This window comes from Saccostrea echinata, unplaced genomic scaffold, assembly GCF_033153115.1.
Source record: "Saccostrea echinata isolate AGI-Se365-2 ecotype Australia unplaced genomic scaffold, CSIRO_AGI_Sech_v1 ptg000001l, whole genome shotgun sequence".
Taxonomy (NCBI): Eukaryota; Metazoa; Mollusca; class Bivalvia; order Ostreida; family Ostreidae; genus Saccostrea; species Saccostrea echinata.
In genome coordinates, this window is record NW_026889750.1 from 23,474,073 (window position 1) to 23,502,033 (window position 27,961).

The following is a 27,961-nucleotide window of genomic DNA, read 5'->3' on the forward strand; positions in this document are numbered from 1 at the left end:
GTGGTCAAGGCTTCTGTAGTGGTAGTTGTTGGTGCCTGTGTAGTTGTTGTAGTGGTTGGAGTTTCAGTAGTTGTGGTAGTTGTTGGTGCTTCAGTAGTAGTGGTCAAGGCTTCTGTAGTGGTAGTTGTTGGTGCCTGTGTAGTTGTTGTAGTGGTTGGAGTTTCAGTAGTTGTGGTAGTTGTTGGTGCTTCAGTAGTAGTGGTCAAGGCTTCTGTAGTGGTAGTTGTTGGTGCCTGTGTAGTTGTTGTAGTGGTTGGAGTTTCAGTAGTTGTGGTAGTTGTTGGTGCTTCAGTAGTAGTGGTCAAGGCTTCTGTAGTGGTAGTTGTTGGTGCCTGTGTAGTTGTTGTAGTGGTTGGAGTTTCAGTAGTTGTGGTAGTTGTTGGTGCTTCAGTAGTAGTGGTCAAGGCTTCTGTAGTGGTAGTTGTTGGTGCCTGTGTAGTTGTTGTAGTGGTTGGAGTTTCAGTAGTTGTGGTAGTTGTTGGTGCTTCAGTAGTAGTGGTCAAGGCTTCTGTAGTGGTAGTTGTTGGTGCCTGTGTAGTTGTTGTAGTGGTTGGAGTTTCAGTAGTTGTGGTAGTTGTTGGTGCTTCAGTAGTAGTGGTCAAGGCTTCTGTAGTGGTAGTTGTTGGTGCCTGTGTAGTTGTTGTAGTGGTTGGAGTTTCAGTAGTTGTGGTAGTTGTTGGTGCTTCAGTAGTAGTGGTCAAGGCTTCTGTAGTGGTAGTTGTTGGTGCCTGTGTAGTTGTTGTAGTGGTTGGAGTTTCAGTAGTTGTGGTAGTTGTTGGTGCTTCAGTAGTAGTGGTCAAGGCTTCTGTAGTGGTAGTTGTTGGTGCCTCTGTAGTTGTTGTAGTGGTTGGAGTTTCAGTAGTTGTGGTAGTTGTTGGTGCTTCAGTAGTAGTGGTCAAGGCTTCTGTAGTGGTAGTTGTTGGTGCCTGTGTAGTTGTTGTAGTGGTTGGAGTTTCAGTAGTTGTGGTAGTTGTTGGTGCTTCAGTAGTAGTGGTCAAGGCTTCTGTAGTGGTAGTTGTTGGTGCCTGTGTAGTTGTTGTAGTGGTTGGAGTTTCAGTAGTTGTGGTAGTTGTTGGTGCTTCAGTAGTAGTGGTCAAGGCTTCTGTAGTGGTAGTTGTTGGTGCCTGTGTAGTTGTTGTAGTGGTTGGAGTTTCAGTAGTTGTGGTAGTTGTTGGTGCTTCAGTAGTAGTGGTCAAGGCTTCTGTAGTGGTAGTTGTTGGTGCCTGTGTAGTTGTTGTAGTGGTTGGAGTTTCAGTAGTTGTGGTAGTTGTTGGTGCTTCAGTAGTAGTGGTCAAGGCTTCTGTAGTGGTAGTTGTTGGTGCCTCAGTGGTTGTTGTAGTGGTTGGAGTTTCAGTAGTTGTGGTAGTTGTTGGTGCTTCAGTAGTAGTGGTCAAGGCTTCTGTAGTGGTAGTTGTTGGTGCCTGTGTAGTTGTTGTAGTGGTTGGAGTTTCAGTAGTTGTGGTAGTTGTTGGTGCTTCAGTAGTAGTGGTCAAGGCTTCTGTAGTGGTAGTTGTTGGTGCCTCAGTGGTTGTTGTAGTGGTTGGAGTTTCAGTAGTTGTGGTAGTTGTTGGTGCTTCAGTAGTAGTGGTCAAGGCTTCTGTAGTGGTAGTTGTTGGTGCCTCAGTGGTTGTTGTAGTGGTTGGAGTTTCAGTAGTTGTGGTAGTTGTTGGTGCTTCAGTAGTAGTGGTCAAGGCTTCTGTAGTGGTAGTTGTTGGTGCCTCAGTAGTTGTTGTAGTGGTTGGAGTTTCAGTAGTTGTGGTAGTTGTTGGTGCTTCAGTAGTAGTGGTCAAGGCTTCTGTAGTGGTAGTTGTTGGTGCCTGTGTAGTTGTTGTAGTGCTTGGAGTTTCAGTAGTTGTGGTAGTTGTTGGTGCTTCAGTAGTAGTGGTCAAGGCTTCTGTAGTGGTAGTTGTTGGTGCCTCAGTGGTTGTTGTAGTGGTTGGAGTTTCAGTAGTTGTGGTAGTTGTTGGTGCTTCAGTAGTAGTGGTCAAGGCTTCTGTAGTGGTAGTTGTTGGTGCCTGTGTAGTTGTTGTAGTGGTTGGAGTTTCAGTAGTTGTGGTAGTTGTTGGTGCTTCAGTAGTAGTGGTCCAGGCTTCTGTAGTGGTAGTTGTTGGTGCCTCAGTGGTTGTTGTAGTGGTTGGAGTTTCAGTAGTTGTGGTAGTTGTTGGTGCTTCAGTAGTAGTGGTCAAGGCTTCTGTAGTGGTAGTTGTTGGTGCCTCAGTGGTTGTTGTAGTGGTTGGAGTTTCAGTAGTTGTGGTAGTTGTTGGTGCTTCAGTAGTAGTGGTCAAGGCTTCTGTAGTGGTAGTTGTTGGTGCCTGTGTAGTTGTTGTAGTGGTTGGAGTTTCAGTAGTTGTGGTAGTTGTTGGTGCTTCAGTAGTAGTGGTCAAGGCTTCTGTAGTGGTAGTTGTTGGTGCCTCAGTGGTTGTTGTAGTGGTTGGAGTTTCAGTAGTTGTGGTAGTTGTTGGTGCTTCAGTAGTAGTGGTCAAGGCTTCTGTAGTGGTAGTTGTTGGTGCCTCAGTGGTTGTTGTAGTGGTTGGAGTTTCAGTAGTTGTGGTAGTTGTTGGTGCTTCAGTAGTAGTGGTCCAGGCTTCTGTAGTGGTAGTTGTTGGTGCCTCAGTGGTTGTTGTAGTGGTTGGAGTTTCAGTAGTTGTGGTAGTTGTTGGTGCTTCAGTAGTAGTGGTCAAGGCTTCTGTAGTGGTAGTTGTTGGTGCCTCAGTAGTTGTTGTAGTGGTTGGAGTTTCAGTAGTTGTGGTAGTTGTTGGTGCTTCAGTAGTAGTGGTCAAGGCTTCTGTAGTGGTAGTTGTTGGTGCCTGTGTAGTTGTTGTAGTGGTTGGAGTTTCAGTAGTTGTGGTAGTTGTTGGTGCTTCAGTAGTAGTGGTCAAGGCTTCTGTAGTGGTAGTTGTTGGTGCCTCAGTGGTTGTTGTAGTGGTTGGAGTTTCAGTAGTTGTGGTAGTTGTTGGTGCTTCAGTAGTAGTGGTCAAGGCTTCTGTAGTGGTAGTTGTTGGTGCCTGTGTAGTTGTTGTAGTGGTTGGAGTTTCAGTAGTTGTGGTAGTTGTTGGTGCTTCAGTAGTAGTGGTCCAGGCTTCTGTAGTGGTAGTTGTTGGTGCCTCAGTGGTTGTTGTAGTGGTTGGAGTTTCAGTAGTTGTGGTAGTTGTTGGTGCTTCAGTAGTAGTGGTCAAGGCTTCTGTAGTGGTAGTTGTTGGTGCCTCAGTGGTTGTTGTAGTGGTTGGAGTTTCAGTAGTTGTGGTAGTTGTTGGTGCTTCAGTAGTAGTGGTCAAGGCTTCTGTAGTGGTAGTTGTTGGTGCCTGTGTAGTTGTTGTAGTGGTTGGAGTTTCAGTAGTTGTGGTAGTTGTTGGTGCTTCAGCAGTAGTGGTCAAGGCTTCTGTAGTGGTAGTTGTTGGTTCCTCAGTGGTTGTTGTAGTGGTTGGAGTTTCAGTAGTTGTGGTAGTTGTTGGTGCTTCAGTAGTAGTGGTCAAGGCTTCTGTAGTGGTAGTTGTTGGTGCCTCAGTGGTTGTTGTAGTGGTTGGAGTTTCAGTAGTTGTGGTAGTTGTTGGTGCTTCAGTAGTAGTGGTCAAGGCTTCTGTAGTGGTAGTTGTTGGTGCCTGTGTAGTTGTTGTAGTGGTTGGAGTTTCAGTAGTTGTGGTAGTTGTTGGTGCTTCAGCAGTAGTGGTCAAGGCTTCTGTAGTGGTAGTTGTTGGTTCCTCAGTGGTTGTTGTAGTGGTTGGAGTTTCAGTAGTTGTGGTAGTTGTTGGTGCTTCAGTAGTAGTGGTCAAGGCTTCTGTAGTGGTAGTTGTTGGTGCCTGTGTAGTTGTTGTAGTGGTTGGAGTTTCAGTAGTTGTGGTAGTTGTTGGTGCTTCAGTAGTAGTGGTCAAGGCTTCTGTAGTGGTAGTTGTTGGTGCCTGTGTAGTTGTTGTAGTGGTTGGAGTTTCAGTAGTTGTGGTAGTTGTTGGTGCTTCAGCAGTAGTGGTCAAGGCTTCTGTAGTGGTAGTTGTTGGTGCCTGTGTAGTTGTTGTAGTGGTTGGAGTTTCAGTAGTTGTGGTAGTTGTTGGTGCTTCAGTAGTAGTGGTCAAGGCTTCTGTAGTGGTAGTTGTTGGTGCCTCAGTGGTTGTTGTAGTGGTTGGAGTTTCAGTAGTTGTGGTAGTTGTTGGTGCTTCAGTAGTAGTGGTCAAGGCTTCTGTAGTGGTAGTTGTTGGTGCCTCAGTGGTTGTTGTAGTGGTTGGAGTTTCAGTAGTTGTGGTAGTTGTTGGTGCTTCAGTAGTAGTGGTCAAGGCTTCTGTAGTGGTAGTTGTTGGTGCCTGTGTAGTTGTTGTAGTGCTTGGAGTTTCAGTAGTTGTGGTAGTTGTTGGTGCTTCAGTAGTAGTGGTCAAGGCTTCTGTAGTGGTAGTTGTTGGTGCCTCAGTGGTTGTTGTAGTGGTTGGAGTTTCAGTAGTTGTGGTAGTTGTTGGTGCTTCAGTAGTAGTGGTCAAGGCTTCTGTAGTGGTAGTTGTTGGTGCCTGTGTAGTTGTTGTAGTGGTTGGAGTTTCAGTAGTTGTGGTAGTTGTTGGTGCTTCAGTAGTAGTGGTCAAGGCTTCTGTAGTGGTAGTTGTTGGTGCCTCAGTAGTTGTTGTAGTGGTTGGAGTTTCAGTAGTTGTGGTAGTTGTTGGTGCTTCAGTAGTAGTGGTCAAGGCTTCTGTAGTGGTAGTTGTTGGTGCCTGTGTAGTTGTTGCAGTGGTTGGAGTTTCAGTAGTTGTGGTAGTTGTTGGTGCTTCAGTAGTAGTGGTCAAGGCTTCTGTAGTGGTAGTTGTTGGTGCCTGTGTAGTTGTTGTAGTGGTTGGAGTTTCAGTAGTTGTGGTAGTTGTTGGTGCTTCAGTAGTAGTGGTCAAGGCTTCTGTAGTGGTAGTTGTTGGTGCCTGTGTAGTTGTTGTAGTGGTTGGAGTTTCAGTAGTTGTGGTAGTTGTTGGTGCTTCAGTAGTAGTGGTCAAGGTTTCTGTAGTGGTAGTTGTTGGTGCCTGTGTAGTTGTTGTAGTGGTTGGAGTTTCAGTAGTTGTGGTAGTTGTTGGTGCTTCAGTAGTAGTGGTCAAGGCTTCTGTAGTGGTAGTTGTTGGTGCCTCAGTGGTTGTTGTAGTGGTTGGAGTTTCAGTAGTTGTGGTAGTTGTTGGTGCTTCAGTAGTAGTGGTCAAGGCTTCTGTAGTGGTAGTTGTTGGTGCCTGTGTAGTTGTTGTAGTGGTTGGAGTTTCAGTAGTTGTGGTAGTTGTTGGTGCTTCAGTAGTAGTGGTCAAGGCTTCTGTAGTGGTAGTTGTTGGTGCCTCAGTGGTTGTTGTAGTGGTTGGAGTTTCAGTAGTTGTGGTAGTTGTTGGTGCTTCAGTAGTAGTGGTCAAGGCTTCTGTAGTGGTAGTTGTTGGTGCCTCAGTGGTTGTTGTAGTGGTTGGAGTTTCAGTAGTTGTGGTAGTTGTTGGTGCTTCAGTAGTAGTGGTCAAGGCTTCTGTAGTGGTAGTTGTTGGTGCCTCAGTGGTTGTTGTAGTGGTTGGAGTTTCAGTAGTTGTGGTAGTTGTTGGTGCTTCAGTAGTAGTGGTCAAGGCTTCTGTAGTGGTAGTTGTTGGTGCCTCAGTAGTTGTTGTAGTGGTTGGAGTTTCAGTAGTTGTGGTAGTTGTTGGTGCTTCAGTAGTAGTGGTCAAGGCTTCTGTAGTGGTAGTTATTGGTGCCTGTGTAGTTGTTGTAGTGCTTGGAGTTTCAGTAGTTGTGGTAGTTGTTGGTGCTTCAGTAGTAGTGGTCAAGGCTTCTGTAGTGGTAGTTGTTGGTGCCTCAGTGGTTGTTGTAGTGGTTGGAGTTTCAGTAGTTGTGGTAGTTGTTGGTGCTTCAGTAGTAGTGGTCAAGGCTTCTGTAGTGGTAGTTGTTGGTGCCTCAGTGGTTGTTGTAGTGGTTGGAGTTTCAGTAGTTGTGGTAGTTGTTGGTGCTTCAGTAGTAGTGGTCAAGGCTTCTGTAGTGGTAGTTGTTGGTGCCTGTGTAGTTGTTGTAGTGCTTGGAGTTTCAGTAGTTGTGGTAGTTGTTGGTGCTTCAGTAGTAGTGGTCAAGGCTTCTGTAGTGGTAGTTGTTGGTGCCTGTGTAGTTGTTGTAGTGGTTGGAGTTTCAGTAGTTGTGGTAGTTGTTGGTGCTTCAGTAGTAGTGGTCAAGGCTTCTGTAGTGGTAGTTGTTGGTGCCTCAGTGGTTGTTGTAGTGGTTGGAGTTTCAGTAGTTGTGGTAGTTGTTGGTGCTTCAGTAGTAGTGGTCAAGGCTTCTGTAGTGGTAGTTGTTTGTGCCTCAGTGGTTGTTGTAGTGGTTGGAGTTTCAGTAGTTGTGGTAGTTGTTGGTGCTTCAGTAGTAGTGGTCAAGGCTTCTGTAGTGGTAGTTGTTGGTGCCTGTGTAGTTGTTGTAGTGGTTGGAGTTTCAGTAGTTGTGGTAGTTGTTGGTGCTTCAGTAGTATTGGTCAAGGCTTCTGTAGTGGTAGTTGTTGGTGCCTGTGTAGTTGTTGTAGTGGTTGGAGTTTCAGTAGTTGTGGTAGTTGTTGGTGCTTCAGTAGTAGTGGTCAAGGCTTCTGTAGTGGTAGTTGTTGGTGCCTCAGTGGTTGTTGTAGTGGTTGGAGTTTCAGTAGTTGTGGTAGTTTTTGGTGCTTCAGTAGTAGTGGTCAAGGCTTCTGTAGTGGTAGTTGTTGGTGCCTGTGTAGTTGTTGTAGTGGTTGGAGTTTCAGTAGTTGTGGTAGTTGTTGGTGCTTCAGTAGTAGTGGTCAAGGCTTCTGTAGTGGTAGTTGTTGGTGCCTGTGTAGTTGTTGTAGTGGTTGGAGTTTCAGTAGTTGTGGTAGTTGTTGGTGCTTCAGTAGTAGTGGTCAAGGCTTCTGTAGTGGTAGTTGTTGGTGCCTCTGTAGTTGTTGTATCTACCTTTAAAATATTTGCTTTAAAATGCATACTTTTTGTTGTCTTTTATTAAATGTTTTTCATATATACGAGAGTTATCAAAGATTTCGAGTACTAGTAGGAAAAAATTAGTTCTAAGAGGGATGTGCTTACAGAATGTGTATGTATTTTTAGTATACCGAACATGGTCTCTCTCTTAATTACAAAAAACGTTCAATCTGCTCTGTTGGACAGAAAAAAATTTGGATATTGTAGACAGAGATATCTCATTTCATTGGGAAATTATAGGCTTTTTCTATTTTTCTTTATAATCTGGGGTGGGCGGGGGGGGGGGGGGGGGGGTCGATCCACGCTTCAGGTGCCTGTGCACAAACATGTATCGTCCATTCAACGCAGTTACCCGTGGCAAGAAAGCAGTCAGGGGTAAGGAATCCGAAGGGTATATCCCAGTGCTGATATCGGTGATAGGAAAACTAATATGGCGTATGCCTATTGTAATTTTGCGAGAAGCACTGACTTTAACACTCGACGGCTTACTAATGTGCTATGTACGGAGGTACGGAATTGATATTATATTAGATAACATTACTAGTGGTCATAGGTATGGTGTTAGGGACACTTACATGATTTACTGGTATCCAATCAACTTAAGAGATGATGGGAGGTGAATAACATAACTTAAAATACCTTATTCGTTAGGGGTAGTATTTCCTTTCAATCTCATTTTATGAAGGAATCAAATAAGGAAGAAAAAAACATCCGGAATGAAAACTTGGCAGTAGTTGGTCAAATGGGAAGGGAGGGGGTTAGTATAGAGTGTTTCTCCTTCCCCTCCCTAGACAACGTAATATGTGCTTTGAAATGCCCAATTATTATCGTTTAATTAACTGTTAAGCTAAATATTTATTTCACAATAGAGCTGCCGTATATTGTCCCAGTGTAAAAGTAAAAGTCAGCGCTTCTTGCAAAAGTCCATTTACGAGTCTTGTTCAGCTTCAAGCTGATTTGGACGTAATAATGGCTCTCCGGATTGAGATCGTGGGGTAATTGGTCAGTTTGTGTAGTGTTAATAACTGTTTAAACACCCTATCATTACCCGACTGTCCTGTACTTCTGTAATCACCGTTGAGCACTGTGAATTGTTATGCGTATCTTGTACAGTTATTATACAAACATTGTAGATTAAGTGATAGTTAAGACTTAGTTCTAATAGGGTTACAATGCAGAATAGACCTTGTGACATCTACTCTAGAAAATTATCAACGTCAAATTCCTAAAGAATATTTTAAAGTTTTCTTAATTTTTTTCTTGTTTATTGAATTAAAAAATAAAAAATACATATATATACATGTGGGGGGAGGGGGAGGGGGGTTCCTCAAGATTAACAGAATGTTTCTAACCTCTAACGTATTTTTGTCTTCTTGTATATACATGTATGCATTTGAATAGAACAACTTGAAAAAAAAAATGTCAAGAAATTTGCATTTTGATACGGTTAAATGGTCGGTCGGAAAGTCTTGCGGATAACTTATATATATATATATATATATATATATATATATATATATATATATATATATATATATATATATATATATATATATATATATATATATATATATAATATCTAATATTATATTATTTTATTAAATATTATAATATTATGTAATGTATAATATATAATGTGTGTGTGGGTGTGTGTAATCTTAGCACGGGTGGAGGGAGGGAGGTCCTTAATAATTCAGCCATTACTTACTTTAATATATGAATAAATACAAAACGAATAAACAATTGTGTCTCTTAAATTATTTTGCGATTATATACTCTTAAATTATTGCGATTATATACCATACACATAAGAATATAGTCCGAAATAGCTGATGTTTTACAGGCTTTTTTTTACGATTTTGATATTGTTCGTGCCAGGAAAACGTTGGTGAAATTTCCAGTTTTCGAAATGGCACCGGTTCCGACGTTTTCCTGGCACGTAAAATATCAAAATCGTGAAAAAAGTTTGGAAAACGTCAGATACTTCGGACTAGGTCACCCGGCGCTGTCGACAACGTCTATGCCTCATTTCCTGCTTCCTCTGTCCCACACTATTCTTGACGAGCTATCCTTTAGTTTATTACTATAGATAGAATCCATCATATTCTTTATGATTGTGCAGTTTCGTGAACAGCTGATTCCAGAGCACAATATTGTATACGGAGCGACAAAAGAGAAATATCCTTACTTGGCTGTGTCATCTTACATGTAATCCGCTTGTCGGATGAACAACGTCGCTTTTCTGTGTGGTGACTGACTGATTTTGACATCCGGATGAAAAATGAAATGAAAACAGGTAATGTGGACACAGTTCGTCTCTCTCTCTCTCTGGCCAGTTTAAAAGTTTAGACCAGTTTTTTTTTCAAAGTAAATTTAAGATTGCGGGAAAAAGACCCCCCTCCGGTCTCACGTCATTTTTTTTTTTTAGCATTGTGCATGTATATAGAATTTACGATTAAGATTTCAGAGAACTGGGGGGGGGGGATGAGATGTGTATTGTAAATCTTAAGAGACAATTTATCACATCACAAGTGAATTAACGGTTATTATTCGATGATTAATTAATGGTCATATCTAGAGAGACTCACGATAGAAGTACGTCGTACATGTATTTTGATGTTGCGGTGCATGATCGTTGCTTATTAAAACGTTGATATGTCATTCAAAGATGAAAATGTGCGAGTTTTTTTTTTATCCTATGAACAGAAATAATGTTGTTTAATGTGTAGAAAATCACTGAAGGACCATAAGCAGTATTAATTTTATGACGCTCCTACTCCTGGTAGTTAATACAATGCCTGTCTATTGTGCAGTTCATCTACAGGAAATTTTGCATAAAAACTGTGGCTTATCTTGCACAATTTTGAAAGATTTCTTATGTTTCTGATTGCAACCCAAGCATTTTCAGATAGAAATTAAAATTTGAATATCTGCACTTATAATCAAGCAAGGCTTTGAAAGGCTTTGAAATTGATTTCATGTAGTTCTTATTTGGACAAAACTATTAATTTATCTCCACATTTCTTTGAAGATTGGAAATAATGCAACTTGTTTAAAAAAAAACACCTCTGAAGGTTTTAAGAATCTGTATTCAGATTAAAAATCCAAGAACTATTTTGAAAAGATTTATAAATTATATTACCTCTCTTTTGACTCTTATTTTGCTTTTGCCTTCTCTCTTGACAGTGCGATCTTCTAGTAAATGCCTCCATGTCGATGATTCACCTGAAAATTTATTGAGTGAGCATTTGCGGATCAGAGAAGACATATAGTAACAAACAATGCAAACAAGAGCATTAAATATATTTATAATTAAGGTTCATTGGCCTTCTGATAAGAGAGATAACTCCAACTTGGATAAATGACTACTATTCCTTAATAAAATTGTCAACTTTAAAGGACATGTCTGTAAAATTTTGCCCTGCAGTACATGCTGATATTGTGTGCATTTTAATTATACATGTAAGTTTTATTTCTTTTGGAAAATCATAAGCGTTAAAGCAAAGTTTTATATGAGTGAAAAGAGTGATGGGGAACCTTATTCATCCTTTTTCTGAAGATTTTCAAGAACGTTTCAAAAAATTGTACACGTAACATCCCTTATTGGCCTATCCTAGTCCTACGAGTCTTGATTTGAATGTGGATTAAAACTGAGATGCAGTTTACTGAAAGGTACTGATGGATTGGAGCTGCTATTAAACTTGCAGTCGCTGTTGACGAGGCAGACAAAATTGGACCGCTGAATTGACGTTTTGGCAAAATTACAAAGGAGACAGACAGTTCAACACAGAGAAAATCGAAGAAATCCAACAACAAAAAATCAACGCAACGGAGAAAGAAGGACTTTTGGCTAAAAGCACCGTATCATTGCCGAGGTTTTCTTTTCAAAGAACCTTCAAAATCAACAGAGGCTGCAAACTACAAAATAAACGTTTTACTTGGAGAGACCAACCAACAAACTGCACAGGGCACATTTTGCTACAGATAGTTTCCAAAAGACACAATTGACTTGAATCGGTATAGCACACATTTAAAGTTTGAGCAGTACAATGTTTGTAGTATTCCAAGTTCCAAAATATACACAAAGAGATTTGTGACAACACCAAAATATGGACCCATGACCCAATGATACATTTTGAAAGGTTTGTTGAAATTGACCCGGTGGTTCTGTAGAATATGTGAAAAAAGGGAAAAATTTACGCATGCACCATTTATGACTGATGACGGAAGAAAACAAATAGCAATAGAATAAGGCGACCTAATTAGACTTTGGAAACAAGTTACTACATGTATTTTCATACCTGTCAATATGTTATCATTTCTCTTACATTTTCCAACATGCAGGACGTGGAGTTTTTCGTTGTTGAGGCAATTAAACTCCTTCATATGACACTCACTAAGAAATGTTTCATTGTTAGAGGCACACACAGTTGTATTTATGTACCATGAACAGTTACTACATAGGAACACCCGAGGAAACTCGAGAGATGTGTCTACAAAAAATTTTATAGTTTAATTTTTCATCTATCACAAAAGCCTCTTTTTTCCTAGCAAAAATAGACTTTCTGTAAATTGCTGTATTGCAGTCTACTTAGCATGCAAGATCCAAGTCTCTATTGGTGTGGTGCCGTGACCAGGATTTGAGAATTTTATCAACGGCTTCTTAATTCATGGGGACTGAGTCTGACGCAATCCAGGCCCGTAGCAACGCTTTCAAAAGTGGGGGACATACCTTCCAAATAAATATACTCAGAAAAAAAGTGAGGACGGGCACTCCCCCCCCTCGCCGCGTTCTACGGGCCTGCAAGCAGTTAGGTTGCTTGATTAGATCTCAGTACAAAATATAATTCTGCCCTCTCTCATTTCCGGAGATGTACATGTACGTATCAGTCAATTATTTCGGGGCACTCACCTGAAAACTTTTCCCCTTGATTGAATGATATCCTTGTCGATGTGTTTATTCCTGTAATTAATAGTACCAATACTATGATGCAAACCCCTGTTGTACATGTCCGCTGACATTCCTTGAATAAAATAAAAGCACTGAAAGTATTACAATGCAGAAAGGGGGGTGTTCTTGTAATAAAACCCTCTATATGCGCGACTTGTGAACAATGTGAAACTCAATCAAGGTTACATACTTCACAAATCTGGATTTTGTGTCTATATCTTACACCTTATCTAGCTTCCCATGGCAATTACTGAGCATTTTATGTCTTCATCACTCTTTTTTTTTTTCAAACATTAAATTTTTTGTTTCAAAAAAAAAAAAAAAAAAAAAAATCACGGAAATTTTACTAAGGGGGTGGGATTGCAACCCCTCCTCCTTCCCTGCTGTTAGGAAAAAAATAAGCTTTGTATTTCGTTTCACTTCTTGTGATACTATACGGAAGCGTATTAGTACCACGTAATATTTTTTTAAAGTTGGAAATTCCAACATTATACATGTAGTTGAAAACTCCAACTTTTAAGTTGGAAATTCAAACTTTAAAGTTGGTAATTCAAACTTTATTCTTGGCTTTTCCAACTTTAAAGTTGGCTTTTCCAGCTTTAATTTTGGCTTTTCCGTCATTAAAGTTGGCTTTTCCAACTTTTTCGGGCTTCATGCGTTTTATTCGTATACTTTGTAGTTAAATGGACTTGTGTTGCTGTTTATCATAACAATGGAAATAAACAATTTATTTATATAATTATGATGAAAGAAGGAAAAATTTTCATTGTGTTTTCATATACGGAATTGATACATTTCCTGCAGTTGTATTTAACATGAAAATATTGTGTTGATTCATCCTATAAATCAAACACCAAACATGCATGGTCTCGTTTGTTTAAACTCATTCTCAACAAATTTATATAAGTCTGATCTCTTAAATAGGTATGTATGAAAGGCTCTCATTAACAGAGTAATACGTTTAAAGTTACTATATCCTCTTTAAAATTATATAAGATGGACCAAGAGAAATATAAGGACTTTTGAAATTGAAAGTTGTATGTAAGGTAATAGGGAAGTGAAGGTCCAAAATAATTCACACAGTTTAATTGCTCATCAATGTGTTTCAGTACATTAAATTTACATTTAAAAAGTTGATAATAACATCAAATAAAGGGGAAAAAACTAAAGGCAATAAGGTTAGAAAGATTAAAATTGGAAAAACCAACTTAAAGTTGAAAAAGCCAACTTTCAAGTTGGAATTACCAACTTTCAAGTTGGAAAAGCAAAGATTAAAGTTGGAATTACCAACTTTAAAGTTGGAAAAGCCAAGATTAAACTTGGATAAGCCAACTTTTAAGTTGGAATTACGGTACCAACTTAAAAAAAAATATAAAATATTATGTGGCACTAATACGATTCCACATCATACAGACTGATCATGATACAAGTTTTCTTAATCTCCACACAGAAATACAAGAAACATTGACAAGAGCGACGCATGCAAACCATATTTTCTGCAAAACATGCAAGCATTCAAGAAAAGTGTCGAAAACTACACTAATATCAGTACTTTTGTTCTTTTGGAAACGAACAAAAATCGTAACACCTTAAATTGCTATACACATTTTATAAAGGCAATATCTAGGGTGACACCTTAAATTCCTATACACGTTTTGTAAAGGCAATATCTAGGGTGAAGTTTTGATATTATATGAGAAAAGAAAGGTACATGTAAATGTATTTTATCGAAAAAGGAGCATTTTGTATATATACTAAATAAAATTTTTAAAAATACCTTGCTGGTCTACGTATGGATCTTTTTATCAGCTACACATTACGTATGGAAAATATATTAGTTCTTTTGGATAATTTATAAACTGTTTAAGGAATGTCTACTGGTCAATATTTATTGCAATTTAAAGTAGACGCGTTTGGAATAAATCACACATTTGAAAGAATGCATAGATTTAAGTTTCATATCGGTCATAATGTACGTGCACGTGGAAAATAGCCACATGAACATATGTACATAAGCCCTTAATCACTAAAGAAGGTTTTTGAAATGCACCCCCCCCCCCACCTTTTTTTAGGGATGTATGTCTTAAAATGTGAGGTGCTAAACTTCAATCGTATTTACTGAAGAACATTCTTTTGCAGAGATTTCCTTTAATTTCCGTACTATTTTTTTCGAATTCGTACGAATAATCGATGATAATGATACACATGTTTTCGTTCACCATGTTCAATAAAACGTGATCTTTATATAGATTTAAACTGAAAAACTTAAACATACCTTAATCTGTTGATACATGTCATAACCTGTTAATTCTACTTTCAGTATTTCCAAAATCAGCTCTCTCCGAGAGTAACTGGTGAGTAGGCACGAGACCCACGATTGTTCGAATGGACTACTTGAATAAAGGGTATAATCGTCACGCTTCAGTGGTACGGGATCTATTTCGTCTTGTCTCGGTCCATTCATTTTTTTTTCCAATGACTTTTTTTTTATATCAGTAAAATTTAAACCCCATTACTTCTCTTTCTTTCTATGCATTTAGATATAGATTCCTGCTTTTATAATCATTATGAACAAAATAAACTTGTTTACCGTGTATCTTTACTAGTTTCTGTTGAAGTATTATATCAATATGTTTTTTACTTGTAAGAGTTTACTCTCAAATCTGATGCCAGTGGGAAAGCATTCCATTGTAAATACATACCTATCAAGGCCGGGGAGGGAGGGGGCTGCTCCCCCCTTAAAAAACGCTTAGAAATATTATTTTTGAAACAAAAATAAATATTATAGCTGGGACATGTTTTTTTTCACTGAATAATAATTTATGGCTAGGAAATCATATTTCACAATCGTTTGTGGATCTGTTGGGAATTATTGATCACCCAGCCTCCCTTACGTTCTCTACAAATCTCTACCACTGAATAAGACTGCGCGCATTATTTGATCTTTTGATAGTGTTCATCAAGTTGATGAATCTACGTGATCTCTCTTCCACTGAATTAATAATATCATTGAATCAGTTAATGAGCGCAAAAATTCTGTAAGAAAGAAAAATCATTTAATAATATTTCAAATTATGATCTCTTTATTGAATTGTTGCTCTCTTTAATGGAATTAATGCGTGCATTAATTCTTCTTAGAAATTTGTTGACTCTCACCCCCCCCCCCCCCCCAGTGCCAAACAATACATGAGCAAAATATCAAATCCATTCTTTTTACAGTTCTCAAGATCTAAGGTGTGTCAGACAACAGACACCAGATAAAAAGATCCCTAAGTGTTACTCTGGTCTGCGGGTGACACAAAAATCAGCACAAGAGTATTTTTATAGCCTCATCAGCATGCAATCACAAGAAAAGAAAATGTTTCAAATGTTTTACTAAATCCTATTGCTCATTTAGACTGTAATATGAATTCATGTACATGTAATAAATAGGATACTTTTCAATTTGTTTCAGAATTTAAAGTTTAATAAAACCAACAAAGATAATCAAGAGTCACACAGCTGTTGAAAAAAAAATGATTTGCTACTGCTATCTGTATTTGCTAATTTGTGTTCAAAAATTTTGTACTCTGTATGTAGAGAAAGCATGTTACAAAATTATAAAAGTATTTATAAAAAAAAGATGACATATACAGATTTAATTGAAAAATTCATACATGTTTATAAGAGTAGCCAGCGCAATGTTTGCAGAAAATAGAATACACAGTTACATAGTGCTACAATAAGCATCTAGTATCCAGCTACAGGTAGGTTACAAGAAGATAGAATTAATAACATGTACATCACTAAGCCCATCATAGTAGGTTTTTAAATTTATTTACATACAACATGGAAAAACAGTCAAACACAAATGTACAATACATTTTTTTTTTATATTTGTGAATAAAAATAGAAGTAATAGCAGTTTACAATCAAACTTACAAAATGCTTTAATTTAAATTGCTAGTAAATGACTGGTAATCACCTATCTTTATAGAGTGAAACTCTAACACATTACATAATCTAAATTTCAGATAGCTCTATAGGGAAGGAAGTTTTTATTTTGTATCTAGAGCTTTATTTAATGGAATATCCAATGTGTAAAACAGTATTGTAACAACCTTATCTCTGACACCATTATCATCATTATACCTTTGACTGGAAGTAAAAAGGGACACATTAGTAGATGGTTTTCCCTGTGCATATTTTCTGTACATGATCATAATGAAAGCACAAGGAAATCTAATTTTAATTACAATCTTCATAACACACAGTGTCAACCACTATTTACAAAACAGTGTGTCCAAAACAAAAGATTAGAGACTTAACAAGGAAGGGCACGACTAGAAGGTCATAAATAAATGAATTATGTATGTGGGAAACTTCAACAAAAATTGGGATAAACAAAATTTTTTTAAGAAACTAACATGAAGATTACAACAAATGAATATTTGGTTAAAAATAATAAGAATAAATACCTACACCTTATCTTTAACCTATACTTTGTTGAAAACAGCTAAGGTCATAAAGTCCTCATATCCCATCCTGACTGTGCCCACTCCCGAGGGATCTCGGGATCTGAAAGCATCAGTCAGCGACTTCAACATTACACAGGACTGAATAAAATTATCAAGCGTCAGGCTCCGGCGACCCATGATGTCAAACTTGGCAATGACTGTTTGAGCAAACTGGGGGCTTAGGTTGTATCCCATTTGTCTGTAGGCTGTGAAAAAAAACAAACGCAAAAGAGATAATTATTGACATTTTTTAGCTCACCTGAGCCAAAGGCTCAAGTGAGCTTTTCTGATCAAAATTTGTCCGTTGTCTGAAGTCGTCGTCGTTGTCGTTGGCGTCATCGTTGTTGTAAACTTTTCACATATTCATCTTCTTCTCCAGAACTACTGGGCCAATTTCAACCAAACTTGCCCCAAAGTATCCTTGGGTAAAGGGGATTCAAGTTTGTTCAAATGAAGGGCCACGCCTTCTTCCAAGGGGAGATAATTAAGAATTCGTGAAAAATTAATGGCATCATTAAAAAATCTTCTTCTCAAGAACCACTGTGCTTGAAAATATGAAACTTATGTTGAAGTGTTGATTCAAGTTTGTTCAAATCACTTATGTGGAAGTGTTGATTCAAGTTTGTTCAAATCATGACCCCCGGGGGTCAGGTGGGGCCACAATGGGCGATCAAAGTTTTACATAGGAATATATAGGAAAAATCTTTAAAAATCTTCTTCTCAAGAACAGCAAAGCCATGATTGGTCATATTTATATGGTAGCATCCTCAGATAGTATAGATTCAAGTTTGTTCAAATCATGACCCCCGGGGGTCGGGTGGGGCCACAATGGGCGATCAAAGTTTTACATAAGAATATATAGGAAAAATCTTTAAAAATCTTCTTCTCAAGAACAGCAAAGCCATGATTGGTCATATTTAAATGGAAGCATCCTCAGATAATGTAGATTCAAATTTGTTCAATTTATGACACCCCCCCCCTCCCCCGAACCACTTTTTTATTCAAACTTTTCAACCTTTCAAGACTGAACTGATTTCTGCTTTTTCCTAGCCATAGTGCTCAGGTGAGCAATGTGGCCCTTGGGCCTCTTGTTTTTATTTAGGAGACGGACATGGTATATCCAAATACATGTACATATAAATACATTTTCTAAACATATGTTGTATTCATCTATTTGCTTTACAAGTTTGTCCCCCTAACAAGGAATGAAACACACACTCTATTATCTGTTTGAGCAGATTAAGATATCTGATAAGACTGCTTTCTTTAACTAGATGAAAATCATGAGAGTTTTACTACAGCATCTTCTGTAATTCATTTATAAATGAATCAACTCCCCTTGCTCATTATTAAGCCCCTATATACTAAGTTTCATAACCTGGAAATGATCTACACTATACACATGCAGACCATATGTACATGTAGTCTGATAAGAAACTTTTTTTAAAAACATTAAAAAACTTTACTAACCATTACATAACTCATTATAGTCTATTGCTCCAGATCTGTTTTGATCAAATTGTTCAAAAACTCCTTTCCATTGCTGTATATAATTCCATAAGGCCTGGAATTCATGAAGCTCTATGGTGCCACTCATGTCTTTGTCAAACAAACCTACAAAAAAAGGTATTTTTACTTAATGGTTTGGTATTCATACACATCAATATTTCCAAATTTTGCCATTTTTTAAAACAATAAAATGCTTTCTTTGGGTGTTAGTACAGGAATTAATGTTGCAGCTGTTGCCGAAAAAATGCATACAGGTAACAGCTTTACAAGTTTGTAATCATGTAATTTTTTTCTGCAATAGCTGCAACGTTAATTCCCGTATTAACAAACAAAGAAAGCCATTTTATTGTTTATATTTATATCTGTACAAATAATCAGTTAAAGTAGGATTTAAAGATGAAATAGTGTATTATTGACATGTACACCATTGTAAGTTTCATTGATAGAACAGCCACTGCTCTAGAAATCATTACAGGTGATATGCTTAGTGTTAATTACTGACTGATTAACAGCAATGGTTTTCTTAAGAAATGAAGGAGATAATATTCGGTGGATGTAAATATTCAATTATGAATTCCCAATTGAAAGGGTACAGGATCCTGTACTAAAAATGGTCAATTAAGCCCTGACATTCAATGGAATTCCATATGTATAAGGTGTACATAATTTTAATCATGTAAATATATTGCACCTGTATCTATATGTGTTACTTCAACCTAGAACTCTTGGTCAACAAATTGACAGAAAAAATACTATATTATACACTGTGAATACCACTTCAAGGAATAACTTATGTCCTACCTATCATTAATCGACAAGTTTCCGGGTTGAAGTGTGACCAGTTGCCATTCACCAGAGCCTGTTGTAACTCATGTGCAGTGATTCGTCCACTGCGGTCAGTGTCTACAGTCATAAACCACTGCTGGACCTGGGGGTCAATCTGAGGCTGGCCAGCAAAACCTATTAATATTACACTAAGAGTTATACAATATGATCATGTTTTTTAAAACTGCATATATCTCAGACCAGACCATGCAAAACATGATATGTTAATTGTCATTACGAAAAATATACTTTTATTAATAGCTCATTCTTAATCTAAAATATTTACCATGTTCCTGTTCAATAAATAATAAAATATACAAACCTCCAGCTCCATATCCTGCAGGGGGTGGGGGCTGACCTCCATATCCTGGTCCTTGAGGAGCCCCATATCCTGGCCCTGGGGGAGCCCCATACCCTCCTGGTGGTCCCTGAAAAATATGGTATATGGTCAACTCATAACCTGTCAGACTTGTAATCAAGTCAACTCAAACCCAATATGTCAACTCGTAAAATGATAACTTAATTGTAACTAAATGATGCTTTTCAATTATAATGCACAAATTGATATTGGAAATATTCAGTTATTTATTTGTATAAAACCAGAAACAATATAATTTGTCACTGATGACTGAGAACTTTGAATGAAGTAGAATGCAAGAAAACTTTTATAAGGACATATTCTATATACTTTAAAAACATAAAACATTTATTTTGTATGAAAATCTTATTTTAGTACTATAATCATACTACTACTATGATTATGTTAGTACTGTGATGATAAAAATATAAAACACTTTAAAACCATACAGTCAACTAGTAACCAGACAACACAGGTTACAATTCAAATTTTTATTTTTCCATTCTCTGGAGTAGTCATGGGTACAATTTAACATCTCCCAGGCCCTCAAACATGTAACCAGGGTCTTGGTTACGAGTTGACTTTGCTGTTAGGTTACAAGTTGACATGCTGGGTTCGAGCTGACTTGGTTATGTTTACAAGTCTGTCAGATTACAAGTTGACTTAATACCAAAAACATCATATAAGTTCACTAAATCATGGTACACAGTAAACTGCTAGGGCTGTCAAAAAACATATAATGAAAGCTTCATATGAATTAAACCCCTTTTAAAATCTGAATTAGTCTTTGACCTGAACAGATTATTGCACTGCTAACTTGTGCATCTTATTTAGTGAACTTCCTGGTATACATTGTCACATACTTTCAAACAAGTTGTCAAGGATATACCTGAAAATTTTAACTGATGCCTGAAAAATTTTTAAAAAAGTATGAGCTTTCTTTAAGTGGGAATACATATGTAAGTCTTTATGAGAGGACACTTTCTTTGAGATGTCAGCAGCAGCATCAAAAACGAACGTACATACAGCTTTAAGATAAAAATGCCATACTTTCTTGTATGCTTGCATCAAATATTGTGTTCAGTCAAATTGACAGTTACATAAATAGCAAAAAAAATTGCTTATCAATGCTTCAAAATTTCTTCCATTAAAAATACTGCCATTTATTTCACTTCGAAGTACGCACCTGTCCGTAAGGGTAAGCCATATTTCCTCTGCAGAATTAAGATTACTATTTGCAAAAACGACAAATAAAGTACAAAAAAGCTTAAAATATTTTTTTGTCACTTAAATTTGTATAAAAAATATTCAGATATATATTTTAAGGCACCCTTTAAAAAAAATATTTAATATCAATATTACACTAATTTGAAAGATTCGTTTTCTTACCATATAAAATCTTAAATTTGAATGACCGGTGTTGATCGGACCATCTCATGACACGATTGAATCAGCGTTTGGAGTTACTATGTAACTAACCTTACTAGGTCCAAGGTTCAATTTATACAATTATCTTCCACTTAGTTCACTGTCACTCACCTAGAAGCTGCTGATGCTCTTAGGGGCAAAATATTACAACATGCTGGCATATTTTCAGTTTCTAGTGATTTGTCTGTGTTGGGCTGGAGTATCTATTACAAAGGTAGGTCGATCTACTTTCATTTGATCACCCTTTGGTAAGATTTAATTCTTGAACGCTTCCAGTTGTCCACTTTTTCAATGTCAGTGTATTATTTTAACAATATTCTGTCTGGCGATGTGCGTATTGACTCCATAATTAGTTAAGGACTCCAAAAGGAGATTGAAACAAGAGGGAGAGAACAGGAAAAAAACAGTACATATTCAACTACATCTCAAGAAGACTCATACATCAGCCTGTACATTGAGATTATGATAAGAATCTCTGCATCATGAGGAGATCGCCTGTAGTTAATACTCATGTTATACTCATGTTTTTGATAAACCTGTAGCACTGTGTAGTTCATCATATGCAAATCTGTATGTTTTGCTCAATATTTGTACATGTATCATGCCCAGAAGGATTAGAAACACCTTTTACTTATATGTATTGTAAAGCTTTTTTTTTTTTAAATTATGAAAACAACAATTTCAACAGTCTAATAAGTAGTTATATAGAATCAGGAAATTGTCATTTAATGTATGAAAGTACTTATAATGATGACTGATTTAATTTATAGCCATGATAGACCCCCACCCCATCCCCTTCAACATACACAAAGTAATAGATAATTTAATTACCAAAGATAAACATGATAAAAAGTTAAAATCTGTGAAATTTATTTCTTATATCTTTGATAGATCTTTCATCATCATCATATTGATTAGTACTGTTACAGACTTGAAACTTCTGACTGATTTTATCCCAGGGCCTTTGTTTGCTCTGTTCCAAAATTTGTATCGTTTAATGGACTTCTGAGCTTGAATACTGTTTGTTATCTCCATACTGTCAAGAGGACAGAAATTTAAAAAAAAAGGAGATAATATCTTCCAGTGGGGAATTTATTCAACAAAACATTGATATTTTTTAAAAAATAATGAATCCTTTATTTTTAATCTAAAACAGGAAACAATAATATTCTTTCCTTTTTGTTGTATTACACATAATATCTAATCTTAAAGGAAATATATTTTTAGCTCACCTAAGCAGAAGGCTCAAGTGAGCTTTTCTGATCAAAATTTGTCCGTTGTCTGTCATGGTTGTCTATGTAAACTTTTCATATTTTCATCTTCTCAAGAACCACTGGGTCAATTTCAACCAACTTGGCACAGAGTATTCTTGGGTAAAGGGGACTCAAGTTTGTTCAAATGAAGGGCCACACCGTCTACCAAGGGGAGATAACTAAGAAATAGTGAAAATTGGGTGGGGGTATTTCAAAATCTTCTCAAGAACGACTGGGCCAAGAATGATGAAACCTATGTGAAAGCTTCCTGATGTAATGAAGATTCAAATTTGTTCAAATCATGTCCCCTGGGGGTAGGGTGGGGCTGCAATGGGTGATCAAAGTTTAGAAAAATATAGGAAAAATCTTTAAAAATCTTCTTCTCAAGAACAGTAAAGCCTTGATTGATGATATATATAGAATATCCTTAGCATGTTAGGTAGTCTAGATTCAAGTTTGGTCAATTCATGACCCCCAGGGATAGGTTGGGGTCACAATGAGCGAAGAAAGCTTTATATAGAAATATATAGGAAAAATCTTTAAAAATCTTCTTCTCAACAACAGCAAAGCCATGATTGGTGATATTTATATGGAACTATCCTCAGGTAGTGTAGATTCAAGTTTGTTTAAATCATGACCCCAGGGGGTTGGGAGGGGTCACAATGGGCAATAAAATTTTTACTTATAGGTATACATGTATATGAAAAATCTTCTCAAGAACAGTAAAGCAATGATCAGGCATATTTTTATGGAAGCATCCTCAGGTTGTTTACATTCAAGATTGTTCAAATCATGACCGTCAGGAATAGGGATAGTGTTTCAGAATCGGACGAAAAATACTATCGATTATCGAATCGAATCGAAAACACCATTTCGATTCATAATCGAAAATAATTGGACATTTCTTATGTTTCTTTTTAATATGTACATTATTAAAGGCCCGGTATTGTGTTTATAGTTATTGATAAGTATACATGTAGGCCATGTATTTAAGTTTTAATGAATCTGCCGATATTTTTCTATAATTATTAAAGGAAAGAATTACACGTGCTTAAATTTCAGTTCAAATAAAAAGAATTTTAGTAGTATATAATTATTAAACTGATAACTTAATAAACAATGTGTTTCATTTTTTATGACATCTATCATGTTTATATTAAACTATTGATCAGTTGATAAATTTGTTTAAAATTTTTGATTTTTAAAAGATGATAAATTCTTCACTTTTTTAATTTATTCCTGTTTATATAAAAAGAAAAAAAGTAAAAGTTCAACACGTTGACTACCTTCATAAATGTTCATATTTGGATTTATTCAGAGAAATAATTTACAATATTTTATTTGCATATGGGTATGCACAATAAAAATACCACTACTTCTTGTGAATTCGTTATTTATAATCAAAAAAGCAGTAGCTTTGTGTTTGACTTCTGACTTACCTCTTACTTTTTAAACCTGTTAAAAAATAATACACAAAATGTGAGTAGAAAGTTGAAAATATCGTTTCAAGTGTGAGAGCAGAGGAAATTCAGCTTAAAAGACGATTTTGTAAGTGGTACTCTTAATAACTATATTTCGTCGTCAATTCTTTTGTTTCCTAAATGAATTATGCCTTGCATTAATGGAAGGGAATTTTATTTAGATTTAGTCATGATTATAATTTTCAAAGCATTTTTACGAATCATTCACTGACTCAATACATTATTAAAATGCATCGTTTACATGTAGTACAAGCGACGAACAGGAACTCATTCTAAATATGTGTGCACATGAAAGATGCATAAAAATAAACAGTGTGTCATCTTTGTACAAAAGAAAAAAAGGAACACTACATGAAAAAAAATAATATATATTAAGATTTAGCATTATGTTTAAAGTAGCTTTGTATAGCGACTATCGATTTTGCTGCTTTGCTATCGATTGTCGGCATCGCCAACCTTCCAACGACGATTTTTCGATCGTCGGCGACTATCGCTGAATCACTAGATAGGGAGGAGCAATAATTGGTGATCAAAGTTTTACATGAGAATATATAGGATAAATCATTAAAATCTTCCGAAGAATAGCAAACCCATGATTAGTGATATAAATTTAGAAGCATCCTCAGGTAAGTTATATTTAAAATTAATTTTGTTCAAATAATGTCCCCTGGGGGTAGGGTGGGACCACAATTGAAGATCAAAAATATTGAAAAAAATCTAAAGCCATGATTAGTCAATGAAATATGAAAGCATCCTCAGTTAGTGTACATTCAAGTTGAATAAGTCAGGCCCCCCTTTCCTGGGGGGGGGGGGTTATTTGTGATCACTTATATATTTAACTTTTTCAATGCTAAACTGATTTCTCCTTTTTTTGTGCTCAGGTGAGCGATGTGGCCCATGGGCCTCTTGTTATAATGGGTATAAAATTAATGTGGTTGTCCTGCAGGATCAATCACTGATAGCCAGATAGTTGTATTCTTAGAGCACCTGTCAAGGTGGAATTAGGAGACCCATGTCAATAAAATTTTCTCCATTCCATAAACTGCATCCAGGACTCATTGTAGAAAAAATTTCTACCATCAGAATTCACTCTACCATTTTTTAAGATAATTTTTATATTAATTAAGATGATCTTTTGTTACAAGATCCGTTAAATATCTTAATTACATGGTAATATATTAAATAATTCGATTTTCCCCTATAAAATTTCATCTTATTGACAAATTATTATACATATCAGTTGAATAAAGTATCATAGAACATGGTTAATAGAATTCAATCAGACTAGGAAGGCTTTCTATATATATATATATATATATATATATATATATATATATATATATATATAATTTGTTATTGGGCCAAAATAGAATTGGAATTGCCTCCTGTCTCATTGAAATGGCCCATCATGAAAAAAAAAATATATTGACCAAAAATAAGATTTTTTTTTTTTATTTAATCAATTCTTGGCCTTTTATCACATGCACCACCAAAACACTTAATGTAGTGTCAGATCTATGCCAATTCAGGGTCCTTAGTTGTTTGGAGATTAATACATGTACTTTTTTTTTCCTTCAAAAAGTCAGAATATAATGAGATTTTTTTCAAAAGTTTTAAATTTAACTTCAATTTAAAAAAAAGAAATAAAAAAATTCCCTCCGTCCTTCCTAGGTCTAAAACCTTCCAGGTGGCAGTTCCAAACAAACAATTTTTTAAGGTTGGCCCTGAGTATTGACCTGATCAGATAATCTGGTCAAGATAGACAAATATTTTTGATAAGAGTATATATATAAGTTCACCAGGCTTTTGTTCATCTGAACAATGTTACTTTCTCATGATTTGCTTAATTTATCTTGCTTAATGTAGTTATCAATGTCACATGTGAATATCATGCATACAAACATTGGTACATTATATATGTGTCCCTTATTTATTAGGTCATATTCTGGACTGCATTTCTACATTAACCTTCATTATTCATATGAGATACTGTATAGTGTAGTAATATTATTTAAAGTGATAAAGACCAATATATTGTTTAAGGAAGTAAAGATTTGGATTTTGACACTTAATTGAGTAATTATATAAGAACGTATATTCTAATGGTACAAAGTCCAAAGAAACCTAGTAATTTTTTAATATTGTTTTTTTTATTCTGAGTCATGGTCAAGGTGTTTTAATTTGAAGTAAGATATGTGTGCACAATATACATAATAATTAATATATATATTATATAAAACAATAAGCTGACCATTTTGAGACAGTAGTTAGAAAAGATTGTATGTTACTGCATGCATGCCTTTTTTTGTTTACCATACAATTTAGTGAATTTACAACAGTACTGTTACAGCTACATGTACCACTAAACCCTTTTTAATTGGTCATGTGAATCTGAAGTAGAAGACATCATTATATATTTAATCCAAGTAATCACAACTTTTACAAGAGTTGAGCACCTCTAACTTATTTGTGAAAAGTTTTGAATTTTATTGGTACATCACTAAAATGTACTTGTTTTTTTAATTCTTCATATTTATTAAGGATCAGTATACTAATTTCAGAGAAATTACAATTAAATAACTAAATTACTTAATTAAGTATGCCAAGTTAACATGTACATTAAACACATAGTCATTTTAGTAATGCTGAAGAAACCTTATTTTTGCCCTTGTGTTTAATATTGCAAAATGTTCATATAGGTATCAAACTGCCTCCATGAATTAGTGTATGGACTGTTGTTCAAACATTTTTACATGTATTTCAGCAATATGAACATAATATGAGTAAGTTATTTTGTGAGTAGTGCTTTTCACAATAAGTTATAATAATTATTAATATTATACTTTGATGTAAAATACTAGTACTTGAATATGATTCATCTCGAAACATTTATTAAAAAAACCCACTGTTTACCCCTGAATGATGAAATGATGTCCTGTTTACCTCTAAATGATGAAACCATGCATGTCCTCATGTGTGATAGAACTTAGCAACAGTCAACATTGCTTAACGATGGGTAATATTCAAAAAAAAAAAAACCCCAGAAAATAAAGAATTTATGTGCACACTTGACTTTTCCTTGTATTTGTATAAAACATTCAGTATAAAATAATTAATACTGCATATAGTTGAAGTAACATTGAATTTTTTCACCCCTCAAAAACCATTGTCAACCTCGGCTGCACCGCAGTCAGTTGACAGCTCGGATCATGGTGTTGAATGTTATATTTCAATTGCATTCTGTTTTTTTCTTCATATCATTATGTACTGATAGATTCATTTTACATTAAAAAAAATCCAGCATTAGATAGCTACATTGCTGCTTTTAAATGGTTAGACCATCATAAGGGCAGTGATTAGGAAGGGCTTGCGCCACAACCCATAGTCCCATTGAAGTGAAAATTGGTGCATTAAATTAACCATTGGCGGCGCCAAGGTGTGCATTCAACTTTTAGCGATGTTTAATTGGAAATATTTTGCATACAACTTTCTTACTTGTTTTACTTTCATAAAATGCAGTCATTTTAATAAAACCAGTCTTATTGGTTAAAACCCAGCAAAAACTGATTCCTGTTATGTGAAGCACCTAATACAAAACAAAAAAGGTACATTATCGCATTAATTTCCAATGCTCAATCCAAATTTTTACGTTATCATACCAAAATACGGGTAAATTATATTGCATTCATGTTCCTGTAAATGTGCTGAACGGCATACGTGAAAAATTAGATATGGTTAATAAAAAACGTGTTTTATATTGCATATTCGTTTGACAATTTTCATTTTCAATTGTTATTTTTTTTAAATGGCCCTTCAAAATATATAGATGACCCATTCATTTTCAAAATGGCCCATAAAAAATGTTGACAGTTGCGCCATAGTCCCATTGACCTTCATGGCCTTCCCGATCACTGTAAGAGCACTTTCAAGTTAACAAAAATACACTGTTCCATATGTTCTATAAAAATAGTACCTTGCTAATTGTTCATTATATACAAATTCATGTGCAAACTTCATTATTGCAGGCTGAGAATGGCCAGTGTATTTGGTATGGAGAATGTGGTTCTACTTCTGCAGGGAAAGTTAATTGTTTGTATGAAGGTCCGTCCAAGGTCATGGAGGATCCAGAGGGCATGAATATACTCCAAACTTACTGTCCGGATCTAGTCACAGGTAAAACTTTAGTGTCACAGACATTCACATGCAGTAATGTCAAAAAGTATCACAGTATTACAGGTGACAAAGGCTTTCATGTCTCATAGGTAACGATGGCATAGACAATTGTGTCACAGTGTCATGTGTAACACAGATTGTAATATAGACATACTTTTTTCTACATTGGGATTAATTTGAGACCCTTAGAGTTATGGTGGGAACATAATATGGAGTCATAATTTTTCATGGGATTATAAATTTAAGAGGCCGTGTCAGTAACCATTGAGCTTTACATGGAAAGTCAAAAATTTTGAATTGGGCAAAAACCACCCTAAAACATTTGAACAACAACAAAAAACACATTTTAGACAAATTTAACAAATTTATTCATTATCATTGGTTTCCATGGCAACAAATGTGATTTGCATAGTAAATTCTCAATGAAACATTGTAAAATAATACAAATTTAGACATATTCAAGTGCAGAGGGGGAACAATTGGAAGGTCTAAATTTGTTTTTGATACAGAAATAATGAAAGATGCATAAGGAGAAAATATCTGTATGTCTGTAAGTATTTTATGAAATTTTGATAT

The 27,961-nt window shown here is 36.0% G+C and overlaps 4 protein-coding genes across 4 annotated transcripts in view; 1 reads left to right on the plus strand and 3 right to left on the minus strand.

Moving 5' to 3' along the window:
• Positions 1 to 1,265: 1,265 nt before the first annotated feature.
• LOC133195990 (mucin-2-like) lies at positions 1,266 to 2,771 on the minus strand (the record flags this gene model as incomplete). The annotated part of the gene is made up of 2 exons (XM_061331977.1): positions 1,266 to 1,967; positions 2,151 to 2,771. Coding segments are annotated over 2 exons (1,323 nt in total), but the record flags the coding sequence as incomplete, so codon positions are not given.
• Positions 2,772 to 3,293: 522 nt separating this feature from the next.
• LOC133196006 (mucin-2-like) lies at positions 3,294 to 11,933 on the minus strand (the record flags this gene model as incomplete). The annotated part of the gene is made up of 3 exons (XM_061331978.1): positions 11,824 to 11,933; positions 4,476 to 5,124; positions 3,294 to 4,442 (listed from the first exon to the last, which is right to left on the minus strand). Coding segments are annotated over exons 1-3 (1,908 nt in total), but the record flags the coding sequence as incomplete, so codon positions are not given.
• Positions 11,934 to 15,485: 3,552 nt separating this feature from the next.
• Positions 15,486 to 20,258, minus strand: LOC133187496 (peflin-like). Its single transcript, XM_061322898.1, has 5 exons — positions 20,237 to 20,258; positions 19,015 to 19,120; positions 18,669 to 18,827; positions 17,829 to 17,972; positions 15,486 to 16,564 (listed from the first exon to the last, which is right to left on the minus strand). Exons 1-5 carry the CDS (start codon positions 20,255 to 20,257, stop codon positions 16,338 to 16,340), a joined length of 657 nt encoding a protein of 218 aa, XP_061178882.1. The 5' UTR covers position 20,258; the 3' UTR covers positions 15,486 to 16,337.
• A 216-nt stretch (positions 20,259 to 20,474) lies between these two features.
• The window catches only part of LOC133187470 (NPC intracellular cholesterol transporter 1-like), a 37,185-nt gene continuing 29,698 nt past the window's right edge, over positions 20,475 to 27,961 (plus strand). Inside the window, exons 1-2 of the mRNA XM_061322862.1 lie at positions 20,475 to 20,692; positions 27,238 to 27,385. Coding sequence (XP_061178846.1) covers positions 20,603 to 20,692; positions 27,238 to 27,385 — 238 coding nt within the window. The 5' untranslated portion in view covers positions 20,475 to 20,602. The remainder of the gene's footprint in view (positions 20,693 to 27,237; positions 27,386 to 27,961) is intronic.